General features: G+C 44.0%; 2 protein-coding genes across 2 annotated transcripts; one reads left to right on the top strand and one right to left on the bottom strand.

Moving 5' to 3' along the window:
- Positions 1-385: 385 nt before the first annotated feature.
- On the bottom strand, positions 386-9772 carry si:ch73-43g23.1 (uncharacterized). The gene is made up of 2 exons (XM_006781643.2): positions 9403-9772; positions 386-8950 (listed from the first exon to the last, which is right to left on the bottom strand). Exon 2 carries the CDS (start codon positions 8869-8871, stop codon positions 868-870), a length of 8004 nt encoding a protein of 2667 aa, XP_006781706.2. The 5' UTR covers positions 8872-8950; positions 9403-9772; the 3' UTR covers positions 386-867.
- Positions 9773-12910: 3138 nt separating this feature from the next.
- Positions 12911-19385, top strand: rmnd5b (required for meiotic nuclear division 5 homolog B). The gene is made up of 10 exons (XM_006781644.3): positions 12911-13011; positions 15045-15222; positions 15348-15490; positions 15576-15713; positions 15849-15949; positions 16070-16236; positions 16338-16503; positions 16627-16729; positions 16823-16977; positions 17285-19385. Exons 2-10 carry the CDS (start codon positions 15084-15086, stop codon positions 17346-17348), a joined length of 1176 nt encoding a protein of 391 aa, XP_006781707.1. The 5' UTR covers positions 12911-13011; positions 15045-15083; the 3' UTR covers positions 17349-19385.
- The last annotated feature ends 1068 nt before the right edge of the window (positions 19386-20453 follow it).

Here is a 20453-nt window from a genome sequence, read left to right as displayed (position 1 = left end):
TTGTTTTTTAGACTATGAACTCTCAAAATATATTTTAAATAAGTCTATATTTTTTACATTGATGCATTGTTCCAAGGATGAGGAGTGGGGGCAGTGTCACACTACCTAATTTTCTTGTCCGTTCTGGCAGAATATCTCACTGATGTGTGGAGTATTAAATTAAAATAGTATTTCGCCTCCATTTTTAATGTTTCATCCTAAAACAAAGTACTTTAAAACTAAGCTACTGATATCAGGAAATAACCCGTGAATCAGATTGCTACGCTGGCGAAATTAAAGGTTGCATGACCAAAGATTTCCAGTATTTTAAAACAGCTTCAAAATAAAGGCTAAAGTATTGCATCAGAACAAAAAATACAAAGAAAGCAAGAAAAGAAAATTTTGTATGAGACATTTTATTGGCATTGATGTGTTGTTTTACAGCCAACTTAATCAAATAAGAGAAACACAATCATAAAATAAATATGAGGTTCTTTTAAAACACTATTTTCAAGTTTGTTTTGTTTTTCGAGATATTTGTAGAGAAAATACACACCTCAATAAACCCATTAATCAATAAACCTATGGATTTATAGTGTCTGCACATTACTAGTGACTTTAGAGTACGACCTGATTATCCTACATACACATTTTTGTTAGTACTTTTAAAGAGCGCCTCAAACACAAGGCCTTCTTGTTTGCATTTTGAATACCCAAGAGTCATCTATTTTGCATAGCACATAGCAGCAAATAAAAAATAAAACAACCAAAGACTTGCTGTCTTCAGTTGCAATGTGAAAACATTACAGGCTAACATTGGACACTCCATTTATACATTGTGTATTTTAAACCTAACAGGCTCCAGGAAGTCGGCCTCTACCCTCTATTTCAGGACCTTTTCCCCCCTGTTGGGGGTAAGTTGGGGGGATGTTTGTGGTAATAGTCTGGTGGGGTGGGATTGGGGCTTGTATTCATCCCTGTAGGGACATAATACATGCTCTCCAGGTAGCTGTGGTCCACTGGGGGATGATTCTGAGGCTCGGGCTTTGAACCCTGACCAGAGGGATTTCTGTAGCCGACCCCGGAGCCGCTTGGGTGCATTGCTGCTGCAGCTGATGCTTCGGGGTACCGGGGTGGCTGGGGCTGGGCCTGGGGCTGGGCTGGGGGAGCAGGAGCTGCATAGGGCATGTACTGTGGGGCAGGGGCGTACATGCTGGGGTTAGGGAGGGGTGGGTAGGGGGCTGCGGAGGGCGGATACAGGCCTGAATGTGATATTGTTTGCTGTGGGATGAGCACTTCCACATATTGGCCAGTCTCTGGGTCAAACAGCATCTTCCTCAGAGGCTGAACAGGCACCTCAATATAAAAGTACTTCCCTGTTTCAGGATCCAGGAGCACTCTGCGAGGCGTCTGCCCATAGCTGCTTTCTGAGTACAAACTGGAGCTGTCACCCCCGTATTCAGAGCCATAGGAAGGCCCTGCCATGCTTTGAGTGCCACATAGAAACTGAGGATCCATAGAGGGAAGGCCAGGGGAGTGATTGTGGCTGGGATCGCTGTAAGGAGCCCCAGTTATCAGCCCCGGTGGCTGCTGGTGGGGGGATCTGTGCACAGGAGGCCGTCGAGGGTCAATGTGCTGGGGTGGGGGCAACGAGCGGTCCACAGAGCAGGCCTGCATGAGTGAGGGGTGAGGAGCGCAGGGAGCAGGCTGGTGGAGAGGCTGGTATATTGTTGGCTGCTGGCTTGGACCAAAAGGGCTTGATTTGGGAGAGCCTGGCTGGTAGCTCATTGGCTGAGCATCGGGTCTGCACTGGTGGGGCCGAAGAGGAGGCTGTGCCACTGCGTAAGGTAGAGCCTGGCCCGGAGAATGCGTGGGGGCCGGTGGGGTGAGGTTATGGGGACTTCGGTGATGGTGAGGAGGGTGGAGACCAATGTGAGTGGGGCAACCAGCTGTGCAGGGGCAGGCCGGAGGACGGGAGGAGGGTTGAAAGCGATTTGATCTCAAGGGTGTCAAATCCGGGAGCGTCAGTGGACTGAAGCTCTCTCGTTCATCATAGCTTGGAGGGTCATCAGAGGCATAAAAATGCAGGTTGTCGGTCCTCTGTGAGCGCTCACTGGAGAGAGATCTGTGGCATGCCTGGTGCGTATATCTTGGCAGATGTGTTGTGGAAACAGCAGTGGGCTGTGTTGTATTGTTTGAAGTCAGTGGCACAGTTTGTTGTTGATGAGGGTTTGCTGCCCTGGGATACTGCAGCTGCCTGTCGCGATCCATAACAGCCGGCTGGCTTGGCTTGCTGACTCCTGCTGAGGCGGGTGCCGTAGTTTGGCTTGCAATCGTGTCAGAAACCGAACCTGCAGCTGAGGTCACACCTGAGCTGGTGGCTGATGTTGGAACTGAGGTTAAAGCTTTTTGTGCACATCTGGCAGTCTGAGGAGAGGCAGCTGGTTGCTGCATCTGCCCTCTGTCACTTATAGCCTCTGAGTCTGGAGGTTCTGCTGACTGGTTTGAGAGACTGGAGCTGGCAGTTGAAGTTGTTTTGCTGGGCGGAGGTTTGAGGCTGGACACCGCTGACACGGCTAGTTTTCTTGAAAAATTAGATGTTGCTGTGGAGTCAGTGGAAATCTTCCTGTAGATTGTTGGCGAGCTCACTACAATCGTCTGAGTCCTCTCGTCACTTTGTGACTTTGCAATCGATGTTGCTGCCGACAATCTATGCGCTTCATTTGATGTCACACCAAAATCCGCAGGTTTAAATTTGCAGTTCGGCTTTGGAGGCACGACTGGCTTTTGGGAATTTTTAGCTATGGATTTAACTTCAATGATTTGAGGCCTGCTGTTTCCACTAGAGTTTCCAGTAGAGCTTCCAGTAGAGCTTGAGGGAATGTCTTTTTTCTGTGGTTCTTTAGACATTGATTTCACCTGAATCGGCTGTGGTTTGAATCTCCTTATTGCAGGTGACCGCGGGGGGAAAGTGGGATCTAATCTCTTCACAGCTTCAAAATCTGACACGTCCCTCTGCTTGGTAGGGAGTGGGTCTTGTTCCTGAGAAAAACTCCTTAGTTTCGCAGTGTCTTTTTCTGCAGGATTTATGCTACCTCCCTCATCTTCCCTGGTTTTTGTGGTTGCATCTGTGCTGTCAGACACTGCTGAGGGGACGGAAGTGGTAGATGAGGAGGAGAATGTCCTCTCTCTATGAGACTCATTCCAACCTCCGTCAGAAGGAGCAACGGTCTGAAGGGGGATCTCCAGAGAGTTCACATGCTTGCGGGGAACTCCTTTAACTCCAGATGCATTCTGGCTGTCACCCACAACTGCTCCAATGTCAGCTTGGTAGCCTTTCTCCTTTAATAACATGGACACAGAGTGGCCACTAGTAGCAGGGGCACTACCAGGGGTAGTGGGTTTAGGTGAAATTGAAGCAGGCCGTGCTAGGATTGGGGTTTGGATCTCCATCTCCTGGGCGGGAGATGCAGATGTCCTGGTCTTGCTCGGTCCTTCCCTGATTAACACTACAGCAGTGGACACCTCTCTTTCCTTACTGGGCATTTTAGGAAGGTTTCCAAGCATGTGATGCTTCCTGTCTGTTCTTACAGCCGCAGGTTTATCCTCACTGTCTGGAACTTTGTGGATTTCTGGCAGCGTCTCTCGTGGTTCTGCTGTAATGTTTACACCAGGCTCACATGGTCTGGATATCTCAGTATCTGACGCTGTGTTGTTTGGTGCATTCAAAGACTGCAATTCTCTGCTCACATCGGTGACGGGCTTTGAAAAAACCTGGGATTTGTCACCTAGGTTCTCTGAGTCTTTTTTGACACGCAATGTTTTATTCTTGTCTTCTTTCAAGCAAACAGCTTTGTATTCTATTTGCATTGGCTGTGGACCAGACAGAGGCTTTCCTTTGCTGTGAGGTGGTGGAGATGGGGTTAACATTTTTGAGTCTTTTGCCTCCTCCTTCTCTTCCTCCGTCCTCTCTGCCATGAACTCCTCTGCTCTTTCCTCCCTCATCTCCTCCCTCCTTATCCCTTGTCTTAAATCCATCTCCTCTGCTGCTATGGCCTCTTCTTTATGTTTTTCATCAGCAGTTTCTACACTTTCTTCAGCACTAGATGCTTTAAAGGACAGATTATAAGTATTCTTCACGAGCCGCCTCACATCTCTAACTTTGTGAAGCGGGCCTTTTGCTTTATTGTTCTCGTCTCCGTCTTCTTCTTCTGTTTTCTCATCCATGTTTTGTCTAAAAAATATATCTGGTGAAGTACTCTCAGATTTGCTTTCTGCTTCAGGTGTGAGACACAGATTTAAAGAGGCTTTCTTTTTCCCCACAGCTTTCAGTTTGATCTCTTGCGTTTTAGACATGAAGGCACCGTTGTCACCCTGTTGCAACTGTTTCGGTTCCTCCCGGCTTTCACACACGCCCCCTCTCTTTGTTGGTCTGAACTGTGCGCTGTGGTCTGCGTCGGCAGAAGGAGTTTCTGTGGCATTTGCTGAGTCGTCACCCTCCCTTTTGTATGTTTTGCTGTAGTCTGCTTGTTGTTCTCCACTTCTGCGCTGCTTACTATCGAATGGCACCTTCAGTTCTGATCGCATTTCAGATCGCGACAGCACTGCATTCCTGCTTTGAGAATCGGCCTCTTCACTGTCAGTCAGGGAAAAGGTAACACTCCTGCAGCTGCTGGATGAGCTCGGCCTGTTACTAGATCTCACACCAAAGCTTCTGGGTGGTTTAGCTTCATCCTTGGCGCTTGGTTCCCCTCTCATGGGAATACTCTCCGATGAAAGGCTATAATCCGATTGAAAACTGGAACTTAGGTCATGTACGTCTGGTCTTGGTGATTCTTTAAGTGGTGCCACTTGACTCTCAGCTGGTGGACTGCTCTTCTCAAATGTGGGGCTCAATCCTTCGCCTGCTTGTTCATCAGGTTGTTTATCAGCACTTTGCATCTTTTTGGACAACACATTCTTGATCAGGCAAGAAGCCATCTGAGTTTTAGTGCATGTTTCATCCATAGAAGCAGATTTCTGGAGTTGGGATTTTCTGACATTGGGAAGATGGGGCTCAGGGCTGTGGTCAGATGGGTAGTGCTCGTGCATTGCTGCTGGTGTACTGTGTTGCCTCACAAACGTCCCTCTTGATTGACTTGCCTGGGAGTAGCTTTCCACCATGCTTGCTAGCCCAGGACTGCTATTTCCACTGCTTCCGTCTTGCTTCCCATCAGCATCATTCCTCTTTTTCAGCTGGATCTGTCTCTTTGGGACTCCTCTCCTCAGCTTCCTGGAGTCCTCCCTTTCTACAGCCACATCTACGCATTCAAAGCTGCCCAGTTCATAGCGCCTAGATGGATCTAAGCCATCTGAGAAGTATGCAGATGGTTGCTGGGAGGAGAGTTCATCATGGTCCAACTTTGGCACAGAACCTCTGAAGTCAGCATAGGCTTGCCAGGCAGTGCCGATCCCTGCCGGGCTCTCCTGGGTAGATGGCTGGGAGATGTTTGCGGATGAGTGGTGGCTTGAGTTGTACATGTCAAGGTAATCTATATCAGGGCTTGACAGGCTGCGGAAAGCCACATCTGTAAACCACTTCACCTCATCATCTGCCTCGTCAAGCTCACTCCCCATGCTGGAGCTGGAACTTCGGCCGGGCCTGTATGAGGCCGCACGTCCGGGAGCACTGCTCTTGGTTCGGGGTGCAGGAGGTTGAGGTCGTCTGCTGGCAGCACAACCCCTGGTGGCTTGTTGTGAAGCGAGTCTATGAACACTCTGTTGTTGCTGTAGCTGTCTTGTGGCAGACGAGCTCTCCGAATAGGAATGCGCTGTTGGCAACCCTTGTCGGGTCTCTCTGCTTGTGGGAGCTGCACCGCGACTCGCAGGTCCTTTTCTATTCCTGGCACTGAATGACAGCTCAACCTGTTCCCCTCTGTAACTGGTGTCCCCCTGCGACCCCTCCTCTTCCGTTTCAGGAACCTGCTCCTCCCTCTTCCTATTTCTTTCCATCTCCCTATCCTTTTGCCTCTCTCTGCCTCTCTGCCTCTCCTGCTCCAGTGGCATTCCCCTTTCCATTCCCAATTGCCTTCCTGGGCTGACCCAGTGGGCCTGTCTATTATTGTCGGGGCTTTCCCTATTTGTCACCACCTTCTTTAAATTGCCTCTAGGTGAGGATGCGGCAACATGAGTGGGACTGCGGCTTCTGTTCTGCCACTGTCTGTATGGTTTCTCAGGAGCGATGATGTGGACAGGTGTAAACCTGGTGAGTGGCGGAGAGGGGGTCCGCCTTCTGTTTGCATGATGGGACATGTCCTCTGTGAACCTCTCTCTGTTTTCAGGTCTAACTTTGGTTAACAGCTGTCCTCCCGAGGTCTCAGATGTAGATTTTAAAGAGCTGCTACTGTCAGAAGTGGGGGAATGAGCAGCAAACAGAGGCTGCGCAGGTGAATTTGATTTAGCCCCGTGAACAGGTGAGAGGTTTGGACTTCTCTTCTTGGGAACTAGAAGATTAGGAGAAGGACAGTTGATTTCAGAAGGGAGATTATTATCAGTGTCTTCTTTCTGAAAAAAGAGCGGATGAATATCTGTTTTTTCCTGAGGGAAAGAAGCTGCGCCTGATTTATCCTCTATATTTACTCCCTCTGGTGTTTCTTCTCTCTCTTCCCTTTGCAGTTTTAGAGGGCAATCTAACTTTCCCTCTGGTAAAATAGGTAAAGGAGGTAAAGGCAGAGGAGCTGGTGAACTGCCTTTGATTTCAGCAACCAAAGGTGGAGATTTGTCCCTTGTTACTGTCTCAAATAAGGGTGGCACACTCTCTTTTCTCAAATATGTGGGAGACTGTGTTTCTGTGATAACTGCTGAAGAAGAGTCCCTATCACTCAATAGGGTATTTAATCCAAGGGGAGGGTTGCAGTCTGCAGAGAGGGTTGCTGGTGATAGCTGACACCTGTGCGGAGAAGCAGCAGGTGATGGATCTCTACTTTTGTGCTGAGGTGAAGGACTTTGAAATCTTGGTTCAGGTGAGGAAGTTTGATGATTTGGCTGAGGTGAAGGTGTTTGGTGCCTGGGATGATGTAGCAGAGTTTTTTCAGTCTCTGGGGCAGAGCTTGTGAAGCAGCCAATGGACTCTGCTATATCGTCTCTGCTTGTGGTGAGGCTCCTTTCTTCAGAGGGGATGGGTGTATTATCTGGCTCTGGGACGGGGAGATGAGAGAGTTCAGGAAATGGGGGACTGCTCCTGTCCTCGGGTTGAACAACAGAGTAAGAAATTCCTGTGATGTGAGGGGAGGAAGTGAGGCTTCTTGATGGGGATGTGTCGAAGAGAGGCTCCAGCAGAGGAGAAGCTGATAAAGGTCGCTCTTTCCTGCCAACCTCAGGAGAGGATGCTGTAATCCTGATTTCAGGTGAGGGAGAAGTATATCTGTGCTCGATGGGAGAGCAGCTGTCTCTAAATGCAGGTGAAGGAGATAAACTATAACTTACCACAGGGGAAGTCGCCTGTCTTATTTCTGGTGAGCGTTCAGGAGAGGGAGTTGTTGACCCAGGTCTGGTCAGAGAGGCAGCGCTGAGCAGGCCAGGTGAGGGAGCTGTGTTTCTGAAATCAGGTGAGACCGAACCCTCCACAAGTTCAGGGGATGATGCTTTTGAAATGACAGGTGAGGAAGGGGTGTATCGTGGGCCAGGAGTGGAAACAGAACTGCCTGCTTCCACTGATAACCTTTGGCTTTCAGGAGTAGCTGCTGTTTCTCTTTCTGCAGTAGAGGGACCTGATGTGCAGGGAGAATCTTTTATCTCAGGCGTAGAGCCTCTGCTGAAGAGATCAGGTAAAGAGATCCTCCCTCTTAGGTCAGGGAAAGGAGATGAAGCCTGAGTGTCAGAGGAGGAGGACCTATGAATAAGCTCAGGGGAGTCTGGTGTTTCTCTTAAATTAGATAATAAATCTGTGGGTGAAGGTGAAGGAGATAAATGAGAGGTTCTTAATTCAAAGGCTGATTCTGTAAAATCCTGAAAAAAGTCTTTGGATGGGAGCTCAGCTGATGGACTGCTGTTTTGATTTAAGTTGGCAGCTTTTGGCTCAGGTGTGTCTTGTGCTACTCCAAACTCAGGTAAAAACTGAGGGTTCACCGATTCACAGCACGAGTGGCTGATACAGTTTCTGGGTTCAAGAGAGGGACTTGGAGTTAGAGACTGATGTGACGAGCTGCTGTTGCTGTCTTTGAATGAAGGAGTTGTTCTTATTGGTTCAGGTTCTGAAAGCGTTTGTTTTGGATCAGGTGAGGACGATGAAGGCCTTCTTTCAGCCGAAGAGGAGGACAAAGATGATAGTCTTCTCTCTGGACTGAAGATACAGGGGCTGTTATGTTCAGGAGAAGGTGTCCTCTCACCAGTGCTGGGATTTTGGAAAGAAGGGCTTGCTGTGCTAAGCTGAGGTGCTGGTGATTGCCTTCTTGGTTGTGAATTTGCGCTGCTGTCCCCAGAAACCTCTGGATGACTAGAGCTCAGCCCTTTGGCCTCCAGAAGCCTCTGCAGTGGGGGACTGTAAAGCTTGTCTCTCGAATCTTCAAAGCCTTCCTCGCCTTCACTGGAGCCCTGTGCTGTGTGGTAAGAGCCAGAGGAATCGTTCAGCTCGTCCAACAGAGGTGACGCAGCAGCCGTCCCATCCACCTCCCTCTGGGAAGGGACAAAGGGCCCTACAGCGGGGCTGCTTGAGAGAGACGCCGACTCACAGTCGTCTCCAAAAATGTCACACAGGCAAGTGGTCTCGGAGATGGCGCTGCGCTGAGAAGGGATGTTGATAATGTCGAATATTTCAACGTGGTTGGGGGTGCCGTCACGATGGCAAAGGGAAAAGGTGCGGGGGGCACTACGCAGGAAGGAGTAGCTGTCCCCCTGGAGAGTCCAGCTGTCCATTGCTAGTCCACAAGCTCCAAATTCTCACTGTGGCCAGTCCAGTCTGCTCCTCTTGCCTGTTCTGGGCTCCGTTCCTGGACTAGAAATAAGATACAGTCATCTGCACATTGTGTAGCTCATTCATTTGTAGCACCAGTAATAGCTGATAAATATCTGTGAGAGGCAAAAGTATAGAAATTACAAATGTAGAACCTAGAATTGGATTGATTCCTTTTACTTAACTTCCCTAGAGTGAAATTATCTTTCGGTGCCCTAATGTTCTAATAATAACTCCATCTACAATACCTTTGTTATGTAACTTGTAATTAAACCAATACAGCAAGCTATATGAACATTTATTTTGACTCCAAATCTTTTTGTGCTACAGACTCAAAATCTCACAAGAAGAGATTTTGAATCTCACAAAGAGATTATCCTAGATACATAGAGTAACAATATTTAAATTAACTTTCACCAACACATATCCCTTATCCAAACTTTAGAAAAAGCCCTCTCCTTGTGCAAGTAGACAGAGAAAGGCTGGTACTCTACCTTTAGCCACTGATGAAGACTTCCCAGGGACATTGAATTCTTCTTTGTTGTGGTATCCGTCCTAAATCGGACAAACTACCCGTTCAATCCACAAAACACCCCAAACTGACAAAACCTCTCTTCATAAGCTGAATCCAGGACTGAGAAGATCCGTCCAGCTCTGTCTGCTGGTGGCCCACTGACAGCACAGTGTCAGAGGCACTGCCATGTATCAGACTTGAATAGAAAAAGCAAAGAGGGGCATCTAACCCAGACATATTACATCTCCTGGACTGTATTTCTGCCCCTCCCTTCTGCTCTGGCAACAGGGAAAGTGCTTACTGTATCTAATGTGGATCTCTTTTCTTCTGCAGACTGGGGTTTGGTTGGGCACAGACTTTCCTGTGTGAGCTGGGATGGGGTGCGGCACAGGGGTGGGTGGGTGTATAGTTAGCAGCAGGTGCTGATATAGCCAGGACGGATGAGTGCGCCTGGAATCTGACACTTATAGCCAGCTCAGTCACAGGGCTCCTCTATATATAGACCAATACTATCGGGGCCAGATAGCCATAGTCATTTCACTGTGTGCTGGAGGAGAAAAAAAAGGGAAAAGTGGAATTTGAAGTACAGCACACACATTGTCCAGGTGTTAAATACATGCAACTTAATTTACACCTTTGCTTATCTGTGTGTATCTGAGGAAAAGGTCAAAGTCTAGCACAGATTATCAAGTTTTAATAATAACTCACATGCAGACCTCTGCTGAATTGCATTTTTGCGGCATGCAACAATTAAAGGTCTTAAACTTTCTACATCCTGCTGTTTTCCCCTAATAATATTGTTAAATATTAAGATCCGTGATCTTCGTAGCCTATGAACATCCTTAGCTTTAATTAAACATTCATGAGTGCCCATCAATCAAATGCATGTAAAGTGTTAAGCCAAACCTACCAAACAAAAAGGGGTCATGTCATTTTACTGTTCTTATTACTGTTGCTACAACTGTATTGCCCAATGAGTCTCAGGTTGCCTAAACATGTTGGTTGGTAGTGAGTGTGGATAAGCCCTCTGTCCCATACCTAATACCTCATGAGATTATCATTCAATCTCAGTCATTAAGTCATCCGTAGGAAGTGAAAAATGTTTGAGCACACAGGACTGTGATTATGTTTGTACAGTGGAACGTTAATGACATGTTTTGTGTATGGTATTGTAATTTCCACTAAGCCTATTCTATTGTATTAAGTGACACACATTGCTAAATTAAATTTTATGGTTGACTGTGGAATTTGGAGTCACTGACCTCTGTGGAGCTGTTTACTGTGGCTCTAATCACACAACATAAATACAGATATATGCTTTTTTTCCCCCAACAGTCATTGCAAAGATATCATGTGATTTTATGTGCAATGGGTTGCTGTAAAAAACAAACAAAACAAAACTGGGAATATCACTAGGGAAATGTGTAAAATATGGCTGTTCAGACCTGTAAAGTATAAACTGCTGGACAGAAATGCATGCATACTTGCATCAATGTGTAAGGGTGCACTGGGTGTGAGATAAAGGGTAAAGGAGGGCTGATAAATTTGAACCTCTGCGGTTATGGCAGTGCAGCAGACTGGAGGAGGACTCAGAGGGAAAGAATGATGAGCACCTCGGCAATGGGGAGCTTTGGTCTACATCACTGATAGATTAGTCACACCATACTGCTCAAGTCCAAAGACCTCACCCACCCTTGCCCTCATAAGTTGGGCATGAACAATAAGCTCCAGTTGTGCTCAGATGTTTACAGGCATTCATCACGGGCATGGATGTCATGGGAATTTGGGTTTTTTAAAGATTTCTTTGAACTGTTCTTTTTCCAGGTTGGAATGATTGTACAAAATGCATCTTTAATGGCTTAAAAAACATGAATTTAGTGCACCAGTTTGAATATATTTTGGATCTCCTCTCATTTGCATGGGGTCAAAGCATACATGCTCAATTCACTAATATTTGGTTAATTGTCCAGTATCAAGTTGCACCTCAATTAGATGCTTTTGGTAGCTATCAACAAGCTTCTGGCATAATTGTGCCTGGATATTTGACCACTCTTCTCAGCCTGTTTGGTATACTTCATCTAAATCGGTTAGTTAACTGGCAAAGACTCTGGTTTCAAGCTTATTCCACAACCTGTCAATAGGGTTGCAGTCAGGGCTTTGGGAAGGCCATTCCAGAAGCTTTAATTAGCCTGTTTATCCATTTGATGTGTGTTTGTTATCACTGTCCCGTTACAACACCCAGTTGCTTCCAAGTTTCAACCATCCAGCTGTTGATTTAAGGTGGAGTTAAAGAATTTAGAGGCAGTCCTCCTCCTTCATTAATCTAACCATTTTGTGTAATATACCAGCACCAGTGGCAGCAAAATAGCCCCAGAGCATGATGCTAACACTACCATGCTTGACTGCTGGTACAGTGTTCTTAGATTGAAAGCCTCACCTTAACTCATCCAAACATACCTCTTCTCATTGTGGCCCAGTAGCTCATTATCTTTCTCGCCTGACCATAAAACTTTTCTTCAGAAGGATTTGACTTGTCCATGAGAGCAAACGTCAGTCAAGCTTGAAGGTGTCATTTTTGGAGGAAGGGCCTTTTTCTTGGTGGGTACCCTCTCAATACACAAAAATTCAAAATAAATATAAAATTTAAGCACCCAAATCTTGTGTTTTTTTAAGCAATTAAAGATGCTTTCTGTACAATATTCCACCCCTAAAAAAGAATAACTCAAAGAAATCATTAAAAGCCCAAAATTACCATGATATTCATGCCCAAATTGAGTGCATGTAAACTTCTGACCTCAACTGTACATGCATAAAAAAAACTAGAACCTTGCACAGAGCTTGGTAGGGAGGCTGATGTTCAGTGTTCACATGCAGAGCAAATGCCAAATGCTGTCTGCTCACAGCACTCCCTTGTGTGTGAAGATAAACATGAGTTACTTAAAAAAAATCATTATAGGTAGGATACTTTTGCTGCTGGTGTTCTAACTGAGGGATATGATGCTAAACAAGGCTCTAGTCTCATGATGGGCTATTTAAGTGCCAGTATTTATGACAAACAGAAAGAATATAAACATATATATCACATTTCAAATCTATCTTTTTTGAACTGACCTAGTTGCTCTTTTAGGATGTGATTAACTTTGCACAGGCAGGGGCAACAGTAGACACACTTCCAGCTCTCTCTCTCATTATTATTTGTTTTCATTATAACTGATTTTTAAAGCTTCGCCAGAACTAAATGACACTATAGGTTGAGACATAATATTTAAAAGGTGACATGATAAATTTTCTACAAATAAACTCAGAAACTAAAATTGGGTTAACTATTTAGATTTGTTAATATAGATCTAAATAATAATATAGTATCCCGTGCTAACCACTTAACCTATGAACCGCATACAAGTATTAAAGTCTTGTACCCTTGAAGTCGTGCTTGAATTAGTCTGTCGCAGAGACACTGACTTTTATTTTGAAACGATACGTTAGCGTAGGATGCGACGCAGGAAGATCCGCATTACGGTGCTGCCGAAGTGTTGTCATAACACAGAAGTGGCTAACGCTAATGTTTGCTAAGTAATTAGCACGGCAGGTGAGTGCATTTTTTATTTAAAAAAATATCTGTCAAAATTCAGCTGAACCGCGACGTGTGTGTTGACTGTTAGGATAAGGCAAAATAGTGCAGACAAGCGGGTTGACATTCTCTCCTGAAATTATTTGGGCCTTGTCAGTTAGCAGATCGCTAACATCTACTAGTTAACTAGCTGCTAGCAATGACGAGCTTTTGTAGCCAGCTAGCGACTGCGATTCCGTTTGTTTATGTTAGCTGTGCGGCGGCTTGTGTTTTTTTCCTTAGTTAATATATTAATTAATTACGTAAAAATTTATGGTACTTAAAAATAGTAATTTTGAGTGAAAATAACAACGTAGGAAACTTGTCATTAAAACGTTAAAAGAGAAGTCCGTTTGAGCCTTAATGTTGGCTAGCTCCTTTACGGTAGGTGGACATATTCTGTTGTCGGCTTACTAGCGGTGAGCTACGGCAAAGCGTTACCATTAAGTAAAGCTTTTCTATTTAAAAAGTCTTAATTTCAGCATGCAGACATACAATGTTTAATATCATCACTTGGTTAAATTACAGTTACAGCTGAGACGTAAATAGCAGGCCGCAGCATACATTGTGTGCTTGTTTGTGATGTTGGTAGGCCTTGCTAATGTTATCACGTAGGCCAAACTTTGAATCGGGGTAGGACCGAACAGCTGTTGGAGGTATTTTAAGACATTATTACTGATCGGGCATACTTGTTTTAGAGGCAGCTGTGCGATAGTCATTGTATTGTCAGTGTGAAATAAAATTTGTTAATATTTCTGTCATTAAAAACCTGTAGTGTTTTATCCTAAATCTTGTGTTTAGCTCTTAAAATGTCAGATAAAAAAAAAAAATCTTTGTTCGGCTTATTTAATTACAAATGTTATTTGTTAAAACGTATCTTTATAGAAATGCACATTTGTGTTCACTGAGAATCCCAAAGATTCTTTAGAACTTTTAAATGACTTAAAATTTATTTAAGTTGGGGATTCCCAGTATGCGGCCATTCTCTGTAAATGGTACTATTTATCGATAGTCATGGCAATTTGCACATTAAAGAACATGAAACTGACCTCAGGCAAAGTATGCAAATGCTTTGTTATAAGGCTGGGGAACCCTGTAGTCAGTCTTAAGAGACTGAAGAAGATACGTGGATGAGTGACAAAACATTCCTCTCATTGAAAATGCAACTTCCAGATGATATGCAGTGCTGTGCAAGAGCTACCCCTCATTCCATTATAATCATGTATTTTTTTTTTCAAGTAGTCTAGTTCTTCAGGTTTTCTAAAGGGCATCTTTTACACTAATTTTTACATTTTTATTTTGTTGTTGTTAGCTAACAGTCACCTACGAATGACTCGAGTGTAAAAAGGCACCAACACATCTCAAGGTTTCAACAAGGTTTTTCCAGTGTTGTATCTACACATGAGTGAAAATTTGGCAATGAACCAATTTAGGATTGCATCTTTAAGCATTTTGTTAATAGGAGCCTGTTGCAGAAACACATAAGTTGTTGAATCAAAGATTTTTTTTGGTTCAAATCATGGTTGGTATTTACAGAGGAGGTAGGGCGAGAATGTCAACTGTCTGTAAAACATGGTGGAGGCTGTCTGGGTTTGCATTTCACCCAGTGGTGTTGGAGATCATGTCAAAATTGCTGGAATTTGAACCACCGTGAAATAACATGTGATTGGAAGAACTTAATTTTTCACCATGACAATGATCCCAAACACACTGCCAGTACAGTAAAAGCATACGTAGATAGAGAACACCAACATCCAAAGAAGAACTTTAAATATTCCTTCAAGAAGCCTGGAGAACTATTCCTGGAGACCACACAGAATAAATTACAAGAAAGCTGCTTAAGAGAGTTCAGGCTGTGTTATTATAAGTAGGCATATCAAATATTTCTTGTAGAATGTAAACAAATGATTGGTGGCTCAATACTGCATGCTACTGTATCATCACTACAGTTTCAAAAGTCTTTCAAATAAATATCAAAACATTTAGTTAATAACATATTTCTGTTTTTCTAGGTGTTATTGTTATTGTGTGTGCGGGTTCCAGCCTGAACCATGGAACAGTGTGCATGTGTGGAGCGGGAGCTGGAGAAGGTGCTCCATCGCTTTGTAATGTACGGCCACCAGTCTGAGGAGAGGCTAGATGAACTCCTGCGCAGCGTCTGTGAGATACGAGGACAGCTAGTTGCTTTTGGTAAGACTGAACACTGTTAGTTTAATATGTATCAATGATTGAAATTGTATGGAAGGTTCATGGTCTCTCTGTGCTCCATCTTCTCTGGTTTGGCACATTAAACCTTTACCTTTTTTCTCCAACAGGAGTACAAGATGCAGATTTATCGGTCCTATCACAGACTATGGCGCAGTGTTGTAAAAATATCAAAGAAACAGTGCAGATGCTAGCCTCTCGACACAAGGACATCCACGGCAGTGTGTCTAAAGTTGGCAAAGCCATTGACAGGGTGAGGAACGGCTACAGGTTTCTCTTCAATTTTCCTTGAAAATGTTTTAGAACATGTCCGTCACCTCTGGCATGCTTTTCTGTAGAATTTCGATGCAGAGATCAGTGCTGTTGTGGCAGAGACCGTGTGGGACACCCCAGAGAGACAGAAATACCTGAGTGAATCCATTGTGGAACACCTTTACAGACAAGGGATGCTTAGTGTAGCAGAAGACCTTTGTCAGGTAAAAAGCTGAAACCTCCAACCTTTATTTTTTATTTATCTATTTATTGCAAAATATTTTTGGCTGAAATGTTGTGTAATGCTGTTTTTGTGAAGATAAGTCTTAGAAATTCTTAAAAGTAGTTTTATTTTCTAGGAGTCTGGTGTAGTTATAGACATGAGCATGAAGCAGCCTTTCCTGGAGCTAAACAGGATCCTTGAAGCTCTGAGGATGCAGGACCTTAGGCCAGCACTAGAGTATGTGGTCTTTCTGTATCTATTGTTTTAATCATCTGCTTCCTTCTAACACAACTGATAAATCTTTAGTTGAGGAGTGTTTACATTCAGTAGCTGAGTGTTTCTTCCGTGTCTTTGTAGGTGGGCTGTGACGAATCGGCAGCGTCTTCTGGACCTGAACAGCAGTTTAGAGTTCAAGTTGCACCGCTTGTACTTCATCAGCTTGCTCAGTGGAGGAATCAGCAACCAAATGGAGGCCTTGCAGTATGCCAGGCACTTCCAGCCCTTTGCTTCACAGCACCAGAGAGGTAAGCATTATAGTATCTCCATGTAACAAGAATTTAGATATTTTCTTTTTCTTTTTGTGTGTGTGTATTTTCCACCACTTTTATGTATTCATTTTTTGAAGACATCCAGATTCTGATGGGCAGCTTGGTGTACCTGCGTCATGGCATTGAAAACTCACCGTACCGCAGCTTGCTGGAGACAAATCAGTGGGCTGAGATCTGCAACATCTTCACCCGGGACGCCTGCGCTTTGCTGGGCCTCTCTGTAGAATCGCCACTAAGTGTTAGGTTAGGAAAAACATGAACAGTCAACTAGATCACCTGTCATCAAGTTTAACACCGGAAGTGGAACAGTTCTTAGTGTCATCTTTATGCTGTCTTATCAACAATGCCATATCTATTTCTTTGCAGTTTTGCATCTGGATGTATGGCCTTGCCTGTGCTGATGAACATCAAACAGGTGATAGAGCAGAGACAGTGCAGTGGAGTGTGGACACACAAAGACGAGCTGCCTGTAAGTCCTTTTAGAGTTTTTCAAATGCAGTTATCCCTCCTCAGAATAATTTCTGAACCGTTAGCTCACTCGTGTCCTGTCTGTACCTGACAGATTGAAATTGACCTCGGGAAGAAGTGCTGGTACCACTCTGTGTTCGCCTGCCCAATTCTTCGACAGCAAACATCAGAGAGCAATCCTCCCATGAAGCTCATCTGTGGACACGTCATCTCCAGAGATGCTCTCAACAAACTAACCAATGCTGGGAAGTAAGTCAGCAAAAAAGGAATTTATTTATTTTGGAAGTCAGTGTTGGTTTGAAAGCACTTTTACTATTTTCCAGGATCAAAACGTTCAGATTTACTAGTCACCCAGATGCAAAGAAATTTAGACTTATAAGTTACATGCTGAGTCTGATGTTGACTGTAATTTCAGTCACTGCTTTCCCAAAAGATTTATTCCTGAACAAAATTATAATTGCAGTTAGAAAATAAAATACAAGTGGTTCACTGAAAGGTACAAATGTAGGATAAAAGAATTCAAAGATGCTAACACCTTGACTCTTGTCCTCCTCAGGTTGAAATGCCCATACTGCCCCATGGAGCAGAATCCGTCACATGCCAAGCAGATCTACTTTTGATACGCTACTCTCTCCTCATCAAGGATGAAGTTGCCTGGAGCTGTTTGCGTCTTCAGGACCTTTTGCTCTGACCCTTTTCCTCTGTCCCTGGCCTTCTGGCCTGTTATGGTAAGCATTAAGGTTTTTTCCCCCAGTGCTCCTCTGGACTGCCTTGGGCATCCCGTCACCCACCTCGGACCCTCTAACTTTGCATAATATAAGGAGTCCAGAAAGGGATGGTCCATTGACAAACCTGTAGTAGAGTGAGGAGTCAGTCGGTAATGGGAACATCCTCACGAAGCAGCACCTATGAGAAAGGATCATCTATTGGAAGTCGTTTGCAAATACCTGCAGAGTTATACGCTTATCCTTTTCAAGTATGTAATACTTGCTAGTGTTTGCTTTCTTGGCTTTATCAACTTAATTTGAGTTTGATGACTGCTTCTTTTTTTTCTTTTGTTTCTTTTCCTTTTATTTTGTTGGACAAAAGCAGAATGATAATGAATGGGTGTAGAGTGTGGGTACATGGTGTAGATAAGCAGTTTCTGATTTCAGGTTGGTAATAAACTTCCGTTATACATGAAAGCAACACGCTGAGTTACAAACTATTGAAGGTGTAATATTTGCTGGTGAGGGGAAACTGAAGGTCTCTCTTGAGCCGAACTCTGATTGTGACCCATTAGTCCTCCATAGTGTAATAAAGTCCTCACGTAGCTTAAAACTCACTGTCAGCTGATGCATCTGTTCAGATCAGATTATCCACCGACGGTGGGAACGGCTTTTCTTTTGTGTATGACCACACCAGCAAAACTTTCCTCATTATAGAAGCCATTTGTCTTGTTCTATGTATGTATTTAACAAATACTGAAAAAGCAAACAAAAAAAAAATATATATATATCTATATATACTACTGTGAAATGTGTTTTGTTCCTGTTTTCTTTTGGGGTTTTTTAATCACAATCACTGCAGTGGCTTGTGTAAAATAGTAAACAGAAGAGCAACAGGCACATTCAACACTACTACTGCGTAACTTTGAGAGCCGACGACTCCACAGATCACATCACGGCTGCGCCATCGCTTTACTGTGCCCCCTTGTCGTATGTCCTGAGCTTGCACGCCATGTGATTTGGAGATGTAAATTGGTGTGATGGTAGCCGCATGGTCTGGCTTGCAGTGACTGTAGGCTTGTGGTTAAGCTTTACTTTTTGTGGATACAGAAGCCCTCTGGTCACTGTGGCTGTTGTTTAATATATAGAAAACGCCTCTGCTGCGTAGGGTTGGCTTTTATTAGAGATGGAGTCTGAATAAGTGACATTTAAAAACCCCCTACATTTCCTCAGGGCTCATTGTAACAGTTCATACCACACTTTGCATTTAGTATTAAAGTTGTACATTTATAAAAGGAGTCTTGAACAAAGATTATACATCTATAGATGCAGATTGCTTTGAAGGTTGTGGAACCTGTGTGTGTGTGTGTGTGTGTGTGTGTGTGTGTGGATAAACAGTCAATTTCTGTAGTCTCACAACATCCAAGGCAATGTTTACCATGTTTAGATGTTAATAGTGCAAGTTCCTAGTGATGTCACCTCGCACATTAGTGAGGCTTTTTTTTTCTCTCTCAGCAAGCACTGCACCAGCATTACTCAGCTTTAGGTTTGATTTTGAATCAGTTCGGCTTTGTGTGGAGTTTCCTCTCCGCTTTCCTCCTCTTTGGTTGACAATCATTCTCTGCTTCTTTGACTGTCCCTGCAGATAGACCGCTAGTGCTTCGTACTACATGTATTAACTTTTTTTTTTTTTTTTTTTTTTTTTTTAAGCTGAATGTGTGTGTTTCCTGCTTTTGTGTTATGCGACTTTTATTGTAAATATTTATCCTCTAACATGTTTCATATACTTGCATCTGAAATTAAAATAAAAATTTATACTCCAGTTGGTTTATGGAGGCTTGTACTGGGACTTGGTGATGGACTGCTCCTACCACACGGGGAGGGATTTGTGTAGCTACCACTTGGTGGCACTAGTGTCAATCTAAATAGCGTTTGTGTTTGAGAAAACAGATTAGTATTCCAGTTTCACAGCTAGAAATGTTATCTTCTGAAATAATTCACTAATATTTAACAAGCACATTAATTTATTTGATAAACCGTGGTGCTGCCTTGCAGTGCTGCAGTACTCCCACAGACAGCATGACAGCATGTGAGAGGTAAGAATCTTTCCTCATCCCACTTCAGTAAATCACTCAGCCTCTCTGGAGCTGCACGGTTATATTAAGCCTTAGTTTATATAATGTTTTAAATGCCAAGGTAAGGGCCTCTGAGTCAGCTGCAGCTCGTATCTATTCAGATTATCACCCTGCATTATGGACTTACATGTGCTCTGCCTTTTTCTCACTTTTGTGTTTCCATTGCACATTTTTTCACCTGGAAAAAAGTCAGGTGTTAAACCTTCATTCCTGCCAACATTTTCTTGGCATTCAGTTCAGGCTTGTGCATTTGTTGATTTCTACAGAGGCACCCCCCACCAATCAGGGATCCTCCTATGTTTCCATCTGAGCTGACCTTCCACCTCTTTCCTGTCTGTACTGCAGGCGATGGTATGTGAGGGCTGGCTGAGGTAGAACAGGGAGGGCCTCAGGGAGAGAGTGAGATAAGGATCCAAGGATAAACCCCTAAAAGCCATATTAGTCCCAAAAGCCTGCACAACTCTGTCATAAAGCTCCTATCAGCGGGCTTTATTGGTATACTCTCTGTGGATTTTAAGCCCCTTCAAAGCAGGCAGGTCGAGTCCTTGAGCAAATACCATCAGTCACCCTTCTAACGTTTTCTCAAGTGATTTCTAGCCGTTCAGTTTGGGCTACGCTGTATAGAAAAGGGTTATTGTAACACTTTTTTCAGCCCAGATTTACAAAAAGGGATCTGAGCTGATTTTGCTCTTCTTCAGGAATAATTCACAAACCGAAAACAAATCTTTATACTGTACAGTTTTATTTCCAGTAAATAGACGTGAATCACAGTATGCGGAAAGGTCAAATGAGAGCTGGTTTTTGAATGTTTGTAATATCAATAATAACAATACCAGAGGACATATTTTCACTACGGGCATGCATTTGATGTTATGTGCTGGGT

This window comes from Neolamprologus brichardi, chromosome 2 (genome assembly GCF_056152115.1).
Source record: "Neolamprologus brichardi isolate AB-2024 chromosome 2, ASM5615211v1, whole genome shotgun sequence".
Classification (NCBI taxonomy): Eukaryota; Metazoa; Chordata; class Actinopteri; order Cichliformes; family Cichlidae; genus Neolamprologus; species Neolamprologus brichardi.
The sequence above is the reverse complement of the archived record's forward strand: the minus strand, read 5'-3'. Positions and strand labels throughout refer to the sequence as shown.